General features: G+C 35.7%; 1 protein-coding gene and 1 long non-coding RNA gene across 2 annotated transcripts in view; both read left to right on the top strand.

Moving 5' to 3' along the window:
- The first annotated feature begins 577 nt into the window (after positions 1–577).
- The window catches only part of LOC139737572 (uncharacterized), a 28,351-nt gene continuing 15,285 nt past the window's right edge, over positions 578–13,643 (top strand). The window contains exons 1-2 of the mRNA XM_071648254.1: positions 578–739; positions 12,215–12,328. Of these exons, the coding sequence (XP_071504355.1) occupies positions 679–739; positions 12,215–12,328 (175 nt within the window). The 5' untranslated portion in view covers positions 578–678. The remainder of the gene's footprint in view (positions 740–12,214; positions 12,329–13,643) is intronic.
- On the top strand, positions 5,036–7,407 carry LOC139737600 (uncharacterized). The gene is made up of 3 exons (XR_011711384.1): positions 5,036–5,132; positions 5,643–5,748; positions 6,903–7,407. It is a non-coding gene; the product is annotated as an uncharacterized lncRNA (long non-coding RNA).

Raw genomic sequence — 13,643 nt, forward strand, 5'->3', positions numbered from 1 at the left:
ATTCTAGCTGGAGACATGACGTTCGAATCAGATAAGCATATAGAAAGCGTAACACTTGCATCCTTTTTTTTTTTTTTTTTTTTTTTTTTTTTTTTTTTTACACTGTACGTGTACAGCATGAACCATCTTTCCTTATATTGTAACCCTTCACTGCGCAACGAGAGCCAGCCAAACGGTACTGTGGGTCCTGGGGAATCCCCGTTTATGCCAATTTAAATTATATTCTCTTTATGTACAGATTATAACCAATAATGGCAGGAATTTTTATTTCTTTCAAAATTTTGATCCTTAAAATTTTATATCTAATTGAAAAACATATTTCAAACAGATTTGAATTAGATTCTAACAGATTTAGGACTGATACTGTTTAGTGAGCTCTGTGCTGAAATCCAATTCTCATTCATCGGCGAGATCGAGTATTAGTAGTGACGTAGTTTAGCCATACATCGTTCCATACACGCAGGCATAGACCTGCAGTACTATCGTGTCGACCAGCATCGAATCGCATATAGCGCATACATAGCAAAAGCAGACGGGGGGCAAAGGTCCGAACGTACGCGATATCTGGTATCCTACACTTTGCGTTGCGAACGAAAGATTCCAAAATCTGCATTTTTTGTGACGAATTTGACTTGACGATTGTCAACCTTCTAGCACCAAGCAACCGGAAAAATCGTGATGGCATATCAAACCGATGCCGATGGCTATAGCTATCGAGACAAAGTGTCAAGCGACCCTGGTAAGTTTTGGGGTTTTGTGACTTTATAGTTGTTGAGGGTGAGTCCTGTTTTGAGTGACTAGCACGAAACATTTGGACAACTAAACTGTACGTTGCAACCGTAAATTTTTACGTAGATTTAGCCTAGGCACGCAGCATTAAACAAAATGGCGTCAAATTCTCTTCAGTTATCGCATAGGTAATATTCCGTTTCAACGTTATCTTTGGTTCTCAGTCAAGTGACATCACGAACTGTGAAATTGAGACAAACAAAGTCATTGCTGGACTCAATTGAGTCAAAGGCCCGAACAATAACATCCAGAATCCAGATTCATTGGCGGGAGTTACAGAGGGGATGAGGTGAATACTGTCTGTAGACTGTAGTCTCGCCTAGTGCCTAAGTAACGTTAGTGGTCAAAATTAGGTCACTCTGAATTTGATATAAAAAAACCCCTATTTTCCATGCACCATAAATACTGCGAAGAAACGTACTGCATTTGTGATTTTTACTGCGCTTAAACGTCTTAAGGTCACACTGTTGTGGGTTTCGTATCGACCGACAAGTATGTCTAATTCTACGAAAAACTTCTCATTTATAATAATGACATTGGCTGGGTCAGTTTTTCGCTCCTTTAAGAAGCAAACAACTGACCCAGCAAATGTCATTTTTATAAATGAGAAGTTTTTCACCTTAGACATACTTGTCGGTCAAGGTTTTGTACTGCCAGAGGACTGGTTAAAGATGGAGATTGTAAATCACTGCGAAGTATGAATACTATGATGTTTGATTACGATGGTTCGGTATTGAAAAGCCAAATAAAGGTGTTCAGTTGGGGTGTTTCACAGAGAATCCAAGTCATTCTTAAAAGTTAAGATTGACTTGAATTTCTGTTGTGCCGTAGGTTTCACTGTTCAGTTTCATTGAATGTTCATATATGGCAGGGTATATGGTTGGATTTTTTTTTTTTTTAAATCAGAATTTACAGAAAAAAAAATGTACCTTTGACATCTCTTTCATTTTGTACGTTAATTCATGGCTGCATGTAAAAATCTCAACAATTTTAGTTTTCATTTGGATGTTGGAAATTCATTGTAGACACACACAGCACGCATACCACAATTTTAAGTAGATCTTAACTTTTACAATCGAGTGAAATTCTTTGTGAATCAACCACCCCCCCCCCATCCCCGTCTGATTTTGATAATTCCCTGTTTGTGTAAACTCCATCCATTCAATACGTTTAAGTACATGTATGATTACCAAATGCTCTCTCATATTAGAGAGTTTCAGTATCATTGCTGTGTCGTTTGTTAATCGAGGTGCACATTTTGATTTATTCTTGTATCCAGTTCTTTAAATCAGAGAAGATAAGTAATGGCTGAGTGAACTACAGTCTGTTGAGACTTTTGGCTCTGGGTCCTCAACTTCTCTGGCTCTGCAAAAGGAAAATTTGATAGCTTACCAGTTCATATGATTTCTACAAGGATAGATACACAACTTTGTATAAATTATATCTGATGTCCTACAGAGTTTATGGACGTAAGGACTGACCAATTTGTAGTTCGATTTCTCTATTAGAATGGTCTACTATAAATGTTGATTTTAGGGTATGTAGTTGTGTAAATCAGCACATGGTGAGACTACAATCTGTAAATGATTATGTATTAATCTGGCTCATGATGTAATGCAAAAGCAACATACATCTACCTTGTACATAGTACCGGTACTCCAGATGCACTCTATGACCAATAAACCTGATAGAATAGATATGGGCAATTCCACGGTAAATGGGTAGTTTTATGCACTCTAGACATAGAGCAATTTCATTTGAATATATCTGTTTTAATCATCTTTTTTTGTTTATTTCGTGAATGAATGTGGCAAGGTGAAATAAAATATTCAACCTCGTTGAGTCTTTTTGTCATTTTTTTGTGATCTGCTGGTTTGTTTGTTTTTATTTAATATTGTTGATAATGTGCAAATTTGAAATAAAAATTGACATAAATTGTAACTTGTATAAAATAAATTTTCTTAGAAGACACGCACCCTGGATGGATTATAATTCAAAATTTATCGTCAATGCACCGAGAAATCATTTTCTTGTTCGCCCTGAACGATTACACGAGTTTTGAGAGAGTGGAAAGCAAGCTGGACCAAAAAGGTCGGCGTTCTGTCCTACTTCAGTTACGTACGTTCGGCCTCAATTTCGTTTGGTTTCCAGGCGTCAGAGTGCAGTTATTTTGTCTTACATACACTTTGCTGACCACAGTTTCAAGTTAGGTTTCACTAGTTCAACAGAAGATTAAATCAAATATTTAATATCTGTATTCAAAGTTACCAAATTCAATTTTCTGTCCACGCCGCGAACGTACGTAACTGCTGGTTGAGACACTCCAGAGTCGTTCGATTTAACACGGAAACGCCGACACTACCCTGAAGTTAGACATCTGCTTTCGGTTTCGCGCCAAAAGCATAGCTGTCTTTTCAGAACATTTAGTTATCTAGCTTCAGCTTCCGTTTCTAATTCTGTCCAGTATGTTACGTGCGTTCAGTGGGTACGCTCCGCTTGGTGGGACGCACGAACGGTGGACAGAATCGACAATCGGTCTTCGTTACGTGTGTTCGCACGCGCGTAACTCAGACAGATCGTTCCCATGTCTTGCTTACCTGCTCGTTTCGCGCCGTTCTGTCCGAGGTTGCGTATCGTTCGCATGAAATTTCCCGTGTTTAATGTCTGCATTGCGTACAATCCAGCATCGACTGCTCAGATCTGAATATGACGGAGGTGATTACGACTCTCGCTGACAAAAGGTAAATTTGCATTCTAGAGTAGAATCTTCCGTATTTTTAGGATTAATGGCCCTGCTGGCATTATTAGAAATTCTTTTGAGATTCTCTGTATGCTTGCTTTCACTACTCGTTTTCGAGTTCACACGGACGATAACTGAGCCAAGTCCCACATGTGTTATTTTTTGTCAGTAAATTCTTCGTTGCTTCCAGCTTCAAACAATCTTTCTTTTCATCTTTTCGTAATATTTTTTCCTCAAAATAAAACCAAAATGACAGTGACAGAACAGCAATGAACGAAAGCTAAGTCAAGAGTGGTACTTAAAATGGCTGAATACAAGTTTAACTCCACTGTCCATCGTGAGCTGACGCACTGTAACCGTGTTAACGTTAACTCGCTATTCAGTTTACGAAACGAGTGTAACTGTAACATTTTAATATTGAATTTCGAAAGCCAGGCTAGCGCTACGCTAGTGACATGAGTCCTAAGTGCAAGTGTAACCACACGATATCGTTAGTGTATGTAGACATCCATGATCAAACAAGTTAGAAAAGAAAATTTACCAGGCCTACATCGGGACTTGACTTGATTTATTTCTGCCTAAGCAAAGTGCAAACTCGACTTCTAACGTTGTTAATGTTGTCCTTCAGCCACATGAGCTCATGGATTGCAGTTCTCTCATGATATGATTAATTTATTTAGATTCTATTTCTATGTTTTGATATAGACTAGACAACTAGCAACTGATGTGAGAAGCTGTGCTGCCCTGTTCTGCACCTTTTAGTAGTCATGGTAGTGATTCAATCTGTGTCTTGAGTGACCAGAGCGTCCCTTTGATCATCATGCTGATGCCCAGCCTGTCTGCTTTCCAGTGTTACGGTGAGGTGTATATACATATTTTTGTGATTTTGCGGGAGGGCTCGTTGGAGCTAAGTGACCCTGACTCAATGTACAATATGTCCATAACACCCTGTCTTTTGTGGCCTGGACAGTTATCTGTGCAGAGCCTCATTCCAGCTGTCGCACCATCCACCATGCATGTTTGCTCTTTGCTGGCCTGTGTCGTGTCCTAAAAACGATCCCTGTCATGAAATCAGCCCCAAATCTTTCTGCTCTAATAAATATATGACATGACCAAAGTTCCGCAACTTCACTTCGCAGAAATTCTGCGATGTTATGTTTATTTACAGAACTATTTTGTATTTATTTAATGAAGATTATAAATGTGTATTGCATACATGAATTAATGACCACTAAGCAAATTGTGTCGGAGATATTAAATCTCTTTCTACAGTGGAAAACAAACATTACAAGTAACAGTAATACCTTTCAAAGAAGCCATGACCTCCATATTTTTAATGCCATGCTATTATGTATTGTAAATATTTTATTTGTAGATGTCATAGAACTGGTACATGTGTAGTCTTCATTTTGTTGTCTTCCATGATATTTTGGTCCATTGTCATGTAGCCACATGTGTGCATGCACTGTATTTGGGGTTTTCTTCTGATACGATTATCACTATAGAAGCTGCGTGGCCCTGTTCTACAGCTCGTGGTGGAGATTTTCTGAGTGCCCAGAGCATCCCTTCATCATGACTAGCCTGTCTGCTTTTCAGTGATAAGGTGTGAATGCATATTTTAATTTCATTATGTAATCTTCCTTTTTTTTTTGGCCAAAAAGGCTGCTACATTGGCACTCTTAAATATATTAAGGGTGCATATATATATTTTTTTTTTTCCAGACCATGACAAAAACAAAAAAGTTCCTTTTATGTACATGACTAGTTCTTATTCATTTTTAAAGTATATAAATTTATAGTGCATACATGAATAAATGATTGCAGAGCAATTTGTGTAGGATGTTTGTAGGATATTGAATTGCTTTCTACAGTGTGAAACAAACAGTGATTGTTACCCTTCAAAGATAGAAGCCATGGCCTCCATATTTTTTGACACTATGGCATATTCTTTTTTATTATAAAGATTTTATCATAGATATCTTTTTGAATGATTATGTACAATTATAGTTAGCCCTCCTTTTGTTGTTTTTGGTAATATGTTTATCCGTTGTCGTGTAGCCATATCTGTGGTTATCGGGGTTTTCACCCTATGTTACTATCATTCTATTTATAGAAGCTGCATTGCCGTGTTCTACAGCTTTTGGTGGAAATTTTTTAAATCTCTGAGTGCCCAGAGCATCTTTTCATCATGCCAAGCATGTTTGCTTTCCAGTGATAAGGTATGTATGCATATTTCCATGAAGTTGCAATCAATTCTCGGTATCGCCAGTGCGCAAAAAAAAATTCTGTGCATGCTGAAGAGCTCTGTCACAGATACACTTTGGGATTCTTTTGTGCCCTTGTTCACTTCTGGTTGTCTCACGCTAAGAGGTCGCAGTTCCCATATGATTCAATGGAGTTAATTGTCTGCTTTTCCATTGCCATCCCTTTTTTCTTGGTTAAAATTCAGCTTAAAAGAGTTGGAAGTTTTTAAGTTTTACTGATTCAATGTGCTGGTCACATGATGGAAAGCGAAGAAATTTTCAACAAAAATACCTCTGGATAAAGATAGAGCATGATCTGAGTGCATGAGCAGCCAAAACCAGGTCAAGTTTGTCCTGTAAGCTATCTCATAATGCATCTAAAACACTGCTCTCTGCACGGCAACTAGGTATTGGCGATACCAAGAATTACACCTATCCTTTTTTTTTTTTTTTTGAAACTTTGGCCAGGAAAGGTTGCTAGGTGGGTTGATAGATTGGAGGTCAACTTTTATTTTTCTATGATAAACATACATTGCTTTTATGTACAGAAGTACTCTGTATTTATTTCCCAAAATCTATAAATATTGCATACATTACTAAATAATCAAACAGAAAAGAAATTCAAGAGGGCAAACATTGTGCAGAGGTGTTGATACTCAATTGCTGTCTGCAGCAAAAAATAAATATTACACATTACCTTGCGAAGATAGCGATAACTCACGGCCTCCTCCAAATTTCTATAATCCTATACAAGTGTATTCAAAACTTATTGGAAATGTTTTATTATTAGATGTCTTTGAATGAAGATTGTTAGATAAAACACAGCTCTTCAAATTGGATGGCTACTCATACTTTTGTTGTCTACAACAGTTTTTTTTTCTAAAATTCCATTTAAAAAAAAACTGTATTTGTAGTTTGTGTATTTTATTGCTTGGTTTACGGAATAACTATGCAGCAAAATGTTTTAACTATATTTCAATTGCGGGTGACATGTACATGGCTTTTGAACAATCTTTTATCTGCACTCAGTATGTAGGAATATTCCAAACTTTCAAAAATTGTGATAAAACGAACTCAATATATGTATTTGTTGATTATGTATGTATAATTTTTTTTTTTTTTTTTGACAGGTAAAAGACATCCTGGATGATGACTTGATGGGGAAACCAAGGCATGGAGTTTTCAAGTGGTTGTTCAAAGACAACCTCTCCGGAGAATCTACAAACAATATCCTGTGTAGAATGCCTGATCCCATTCTCTTGGAGGAGCAAAGCACCACAAGACAGCAGTTGTTGTTGTTTTTTCTTCAAGTTGTAAACTATATCAGATATGACTTGAGCTTTTAATTTTTTGCAAGATACAATGTACTAAGAAACCACTTATGAAATTTTTATGAGCATACAATTCTACAAGGAATTCAAAGTTTAGCTTATGAAACATGGTCTTCAAATGGCTGAGGTATGAAACCACAAATTAAACCAATGTTAATTAAATAGAAGATCTGGGTTTCAACTTTTATGAGGATCACTTTGTTCAACTTTCTTTTTGGATATCTCAGCCTTTTCAAAACTGATTTTCACTTAAGTAAACTTTCAATGCCTTTAAGAGAACCTATATGCTATTTCAAAAAGTTAAAAGCTGAGTCATCACCTAAACCAATACTTACCATCCCTTTTGTTGTAAAGCAAGATATAAACAGGGATACAACTGAATAAAAAAGTTGTTACATTAGCTGCTTTGTTTCTTACTGTGGCTGATGAACATTAAGGCAATACAAGAACGAACAATGTCAGTTTTTATTGTGTTCAGAGCCTGCATGTTGATTGAGTTTGGAATATGATGACTGAAATTCCAGGATGGGCCTTATACACCATTTGAATGCATATGTATCGAATGGGCGGGCACATAAAAAGGGTGGGTTTTTTTGTGCGTGTGTTTTTTTTTTTTTTTGTCTAATTTACAAATCAACGCATAGATTGTAAAGTTAAGAGTTCTCCGACAGTACCTGAACATTTCGGAAAGTGTTATTCTTCGAAAACAGTTGATGGCACATTAACTTTTTTATGTTTCTTACTGTGACTGATTTACATTAAAGGTCCAGTTTACCTTTGGGAGCAGTGATTTGAAATATGTTCAAGATATCACATTTGATGCATATAGTGTCAGTCTGTTGTATCACAATATCCTACCATTTAAAATGTTTGCAATAAAGCCGAAAGTATAAGGAGATATCAGTATTATTCTTGATAAACCATATGTTTCTTAACTATGGCTGATGGACATTAAGGCGATAGAAGAGTGAACAATGCAAGTTTAATTCTTGTTTATGGAGCCTGTATGAGCCTAGATACACCATATAAAAATGTACACTGCATTGAATTGGCAGGCAAAGAAAAGGGTGCTTTCAAATTCATGGAATTTTTCTGTCAAGATGTTTTCATTGCTGTCAGGCAGAAGCTCGGTGGTCTAGTGGAGATGACGCCTGTCTGGAGATCAGGGGGTTGTAGGTTCAAATCCTGCTCGAGTATGTACGTCCATGATTTATTAATTTTTTTTTCTGCTGTCAGGCAGAAACTCGATGGTCTAGTGGAGATGACGCCTGTCCGGAGATCAGGGGGTCGTAGGTTCAAATCCTGCTCGAGTATGTACGCCCATGATTTTTTATATCATGGCTACTATAGAAACACTGAACAATTCAGAAAGTGTCATTCTTTGTGTATTGATTTCCTATTAGGATTATTTCCTTAATGAATGTTACAACTATTCATTTTCAAATGAATGTAAATTGAAATGAACAGATTTAACTGTTGCACTAGTTATCAAATAACAGTTTCTTTTCACATTGATATCAGCTATTGGTACATTAACTGCTTTATGTTTCTGACTGTGGCTGATGGACATTAAATGCAATAGAAAAATGAACAATGCAAGTTTTAATTCTTGTTTCCAAAGCCTGTGTGTTGATTGAGTTTGGGATGTGATGACTGAAATTCTAGTTAATTCCTTATAAACTGTATCAATACATTTGTATGTAATTTTGTATCAGTAAAAAAAAAAAAAAATCACTTTAGTTTTAAATTTGGACAGGCAAATACAATCCACTTGATTTACATGTATGTGTATGTAGGAATATCAATTCAAGGTGTAATGGACACGAAATGGTAACTGCTGACCCAATGACAACAGCAAAATGCTCCTTTGCATACAGTATTTCGATATTTCAGCCTTTGTATATACTGCACATTGCGGTTTAAAATGAACTACACAATATACTGGAGAATGGGAGTGTATTGTATACCTTGGAAATTAAAAAACTCTGTAAAGTTCAAGTTTCTGTCCTACTCTTGTGTTACATACGTTCACCACTAATGCAGTGATACATGTCATATCATGTACTTTGGAATTTCAAGAAACTCTATGCCAATGAAGCTTTGGCTTTTCCTCACACCCCGTATGCACCCATACAGATATGAATATGACAACAGTTTGCCCGATTATGGAGGAACTTAGTACAAACATGATCTCACCTTTCGGATATGATGCACAAATTTTCTGGCATTAATCATGAATGCACACTTCAAAATGACACAAATAATGAATGTTTTCACAAATATGGACACCCTAAATTGTTCTTATCATAATGTATCAGCACAATAAATAGTGTCAGATGATTTGAAATCAATATTTGTATTCTTTGTATGAGGAATCCATCATTCCAATATTTCTGTCCTACTCTATGTGTTACACGCGTTCGCCCCATAGCTATTACACATGTCTTACTTACATACCCACTCAAGCTCTATTTGAATACAAAGTTATCTTTTCCTACTTAAAAATATTTAATATAGGTATTAGGCAACCAAACTCTGAAATATGGATACTCTGAAGACAATTTTAATTTTTCATGTTTTTCCAACCTAAAACTACCCATTTACTGTGGAAATGCCCATATGATCCACATGGCCTGATGATGAAAATGCTGGAGATATGTAAGAAGAACACTTTGCTTCCATGCTGTTTTTTGAAGGTCATCATTTCTGGTCATGGGCAAGTCCAAGATAAGGTCCCCTCAGAAGGCAAAATTTCATCTTTGCTCAATATTGACATATTTGGTATCATTTTGAAGCTTATGAGTTGAAGTTTTGATTTCCATGGAGGAAAAAATGATATTATGTAAATTTATGCAAATTTCAAGGGCTTCATTTGCATAAATGTAAAACACAGCGTTACGTATGGGACATTTATAAAAATTCATATTTATTCAAAGGAAAGCAAATGATATTTGATTAATATGTGGACATAAGAAGTTCATCAAATAGTTTAACTTGGTATGAAAATTTAGGGTTTATGCAAATGATTATGCAAATTAGCTCGTGTCCTATCATGAGATGTCCCATACGTAACAAAATGAGGTCATTTTTTTAGGTTTTTTCTGAAATTGCTAAGTTTATTTGAATGCCCTTTTGGAAAGTTCTAATTTATTGTTTAGAGAAATTAAATACCATAGAAAAAAGAAAAAACAGTAAAAGAAATATTTTTTATTAGGCATTGAAATAATGTTACGTATGGGACAAATGCGTTACGTATGGGACATCCTCATATATATTGCATGTAAATGCATGTAGCTGGCTGGGAAAGTCTCTCAGTACACAAATGGTCTTCATCCTGAAGAAAGCATCCCAACTTTGTAGCTACTTTTTGAGTTATAGACACTTGAAACGATACATGTACTTGACTGAACAATTTTCAGAAAGGGGGAAGGGAAGATGGCAAAATACACTTATGAAAATCAGCATTAAAGGGATGGTATAGTTTTTGTAGAAATGGGGATTCAGTTTTCAACATTTTATGAGATGACTGGAAACCAATAATATGAATTACTAAAGAGCATACAATTCTAAGACTAGAGGAATTCAAAGTTAATTTGATGGAGATCCAATTTGAAACGGTTGAGATATCCAAAAAAAAAAGTTAAATGATTTTTTTTTTTATATTGCAAGTGATACACAAATTGTCCTTATTCAGTTTTCAATAGTATAGCCACAACAAAATTCATGGGTATACATACTGAGGTGTGACTCAAATCAATTACCTGACTGCTAGACAGACGTCATACATCTACTCGATTACTGGAATTCCACGCATGAGGTATTGCTTATAAATCTATTAAAATTAATATTTCTTGTGTCAAGTTGTTTTTTATTGAAACTAAATGGCAAATTGCCCTTCATCAATAGAAGTAAACACTTTAGATATTCAATTTTTTAGTTGTAACTATCCTGATAAAAATAGGGCATTAATACTCAGGTTGGTCATAAAAAATATAGAATGTGATTGAATATGATAATGATGGTAAATATTTGGGGAATATTGTTCCCTTGACAATCTGGATCAGTATTTGAGTAATTTCAGCTGATTTTACTTCAATAATTATGCAAAATACCCATAAACATGGTTCTCCACACACTAAACAAATGGGGGACAAAGGGCATGCATACTCAGGTTGGTCATAAAAATATAAAAATATGATTGAATATGACTATGATGGTGAATATTTGGGGAATATTGTTTCCTTGACAATTTGGATCAGTATTTGAGTAGTTTCAACTGATTTTACTTCAATAATTATGCAAAATACCCATAAACATGGTTTTCCACACACTAAATGAATGGGGGACAAAGTGTCCCATACGTAACTGTCCCATACGTAACACGTCATGTCTGTCTTTAATTAGAACCTGTAATTAGAGCTTTTTGCCTAATGACATGAAACTTACCTGTGATAATCTTGAGTGTTGTGACTTTCATCACAGTGAGTTACAAGTTGTAGAATGAAATACTTTCAGAGAGTTTTGAGGTTGAAAAAAATGTTCAAAAAAACAAAATTTTTCTGGTCCCATACGTAACGGCACATATTTTCTCTTCTAGAATATAATTGTCATGGTCATTTTTCTCAATTTTGTACATGATTATACTTCTCCTAGGTATCAATCACCATGATAAAGTTCAATATGATCAAAGGCCATTAACACTATTTTTCAGGTCATAAAAGTCTCTGAATGTCCCATACGTAACGCGCGTGTTATCTTGGACTTGCCCTCATTTTGATGTTCCGTTCCTCTAAAAGTAATGTACGTAATCTGGATGCACTTCAGATGAACCAAGCAAAACTCACTTCAAAGTTTAACCCATGGAAGACTAGTCCCGAGTGTACCCAGGCAGGTGTCTATGAGGAATGCATGGTATACCAAATCAGCTTGTCCTCAATAGGTTAAAACTTGGCATTTTCTTTGGTTATTCAGGGTTGCTCTTCTGAGCTGATCAGATTGTACCATAAGTCTTGGAATGTGTCTTGTTTGATTGTCATAGTATTTTAGCTCTAACAGGTAGTAAATTTGATTTAGCAAAGCAACTTTATGTAATATTTCTTGTTTCTTTCCAGTCTACATGATCCATGGCGAAAGGGAAATACGTGAAGTGGTCAGCCCAGTGACACAAAGGATTGAAGATGACCTCAAAATTGAGAAAGTGACGTATAAACGGAATTTCAAAGACAGTGAGTGCTCACTTGTTTACTCTTCAGACTATGCAGATTTTAACCCTAGTGCAACTGCTATTGGAGCTTCAGAACCGGTGTACACACTGTGTGCATGTGCAAACAGTAAATGCAATGTGGGATAAGGATATTTAAAGGTCCTGTTTACCTTTGGGAACAGTGATTTTAAAAAATGTTCAAGATATCACTTTTGATGCATATGTGTCGGTCAGTTGTATCACAAAACATCCTACCATAACATTTTGTTTTGCAATAAAGCCTAAAACATAAGGAGATATCACTATTTGTCTCATTAAACCATAACTGTAGATGGTTTAGCCTGGAAACATTTGTATTATAACTATTGTTCACATTTTGTATATTTAACCATAATTAACATAGATTATACTTGTTCTAATTTTTACATTGGTTGTTCCTATCCCTAACTCACATTTTAGAACTATTTTGAAGCACTAATGCTGGGTTTTTGTTTCATCTGCAAATGGTCAAGTATCCCTTTAAATTCAATAGGTACACATACCCAATTTATACCCTCACAGATTCATGGTGTGATAATCTTTTCTTCATTGTTGTTGTTCAAAGCCAATACTGTGTGCATTCATGTGAACAGAGGATGATTTATTTTCCACAGGTTTGCGAATTCCAGATGTGGAAAAGAGAGAGTAAGGAAAAAACACAGAACAAAACAAACCATTGCAATCAATGACATGGCATTCCATTTCAAGCCGACAGCATTGACAATCAAAGTTAATCAGGAAAATAGATAATAGTGCCTGGAGCAGCAACTGAAGTCCCATTCACACACAGCCATGATTTTGTCTGCAATGACCTCAAGAAAAATGATGTCACAGATATCCAACTCTCTAGCTGTGAACTGGCATATATTGTTAAAGGGATCGTATAGTTTTAGTTGAGACCTAACTTCAGGTTTCTAACATTTTTGGGTGAGATATTGAGAACCTCTTATGAACCATGAAAGAGCATGTAATTCCAAGAGGAATTCAATGTTTATTTGATGAAAATTGGTTTTGCAATGGCCGAGATACACAAAATAGAGCAATCCTAGTAAAAGGTGGGACCCACCTTTTATTATGATTGCTTTATTTTACTTTATTTTTGGATGTTTCAGCAATTCCAAAACCGATTTTCATCAAATAAACTTTGAATTCATCTTAGAATGGTATGCTCTGTACTATTTTATGAGTGGTTTCATGGTTTCTCACAAAAAGTTAAAAGCCTAATCATCACCTCCACCAATACTGTACCATCCCTTTAAACTTGAAGATTTCATAACTTTCTTTATCTTGTGTCAACT

The sequence above is a fragment of the Diadema antillarum genome, unplaced genomic scaffold, assembly GCF_040938485.1.
Source record: "Diadema antillarum isolate AM-2024a unplaced genomic scaffold, OU_Dant_1.0 seq00000696_RagTag, whole genome shotgun sequence".
Taxonomy (NCBI): domain Eukaryota; kingdom Metazoa; phylum Echinodermata; class Echinoidea; order Diadematoida; family Diadematidae; genus Diadema; species Diadema antillarum.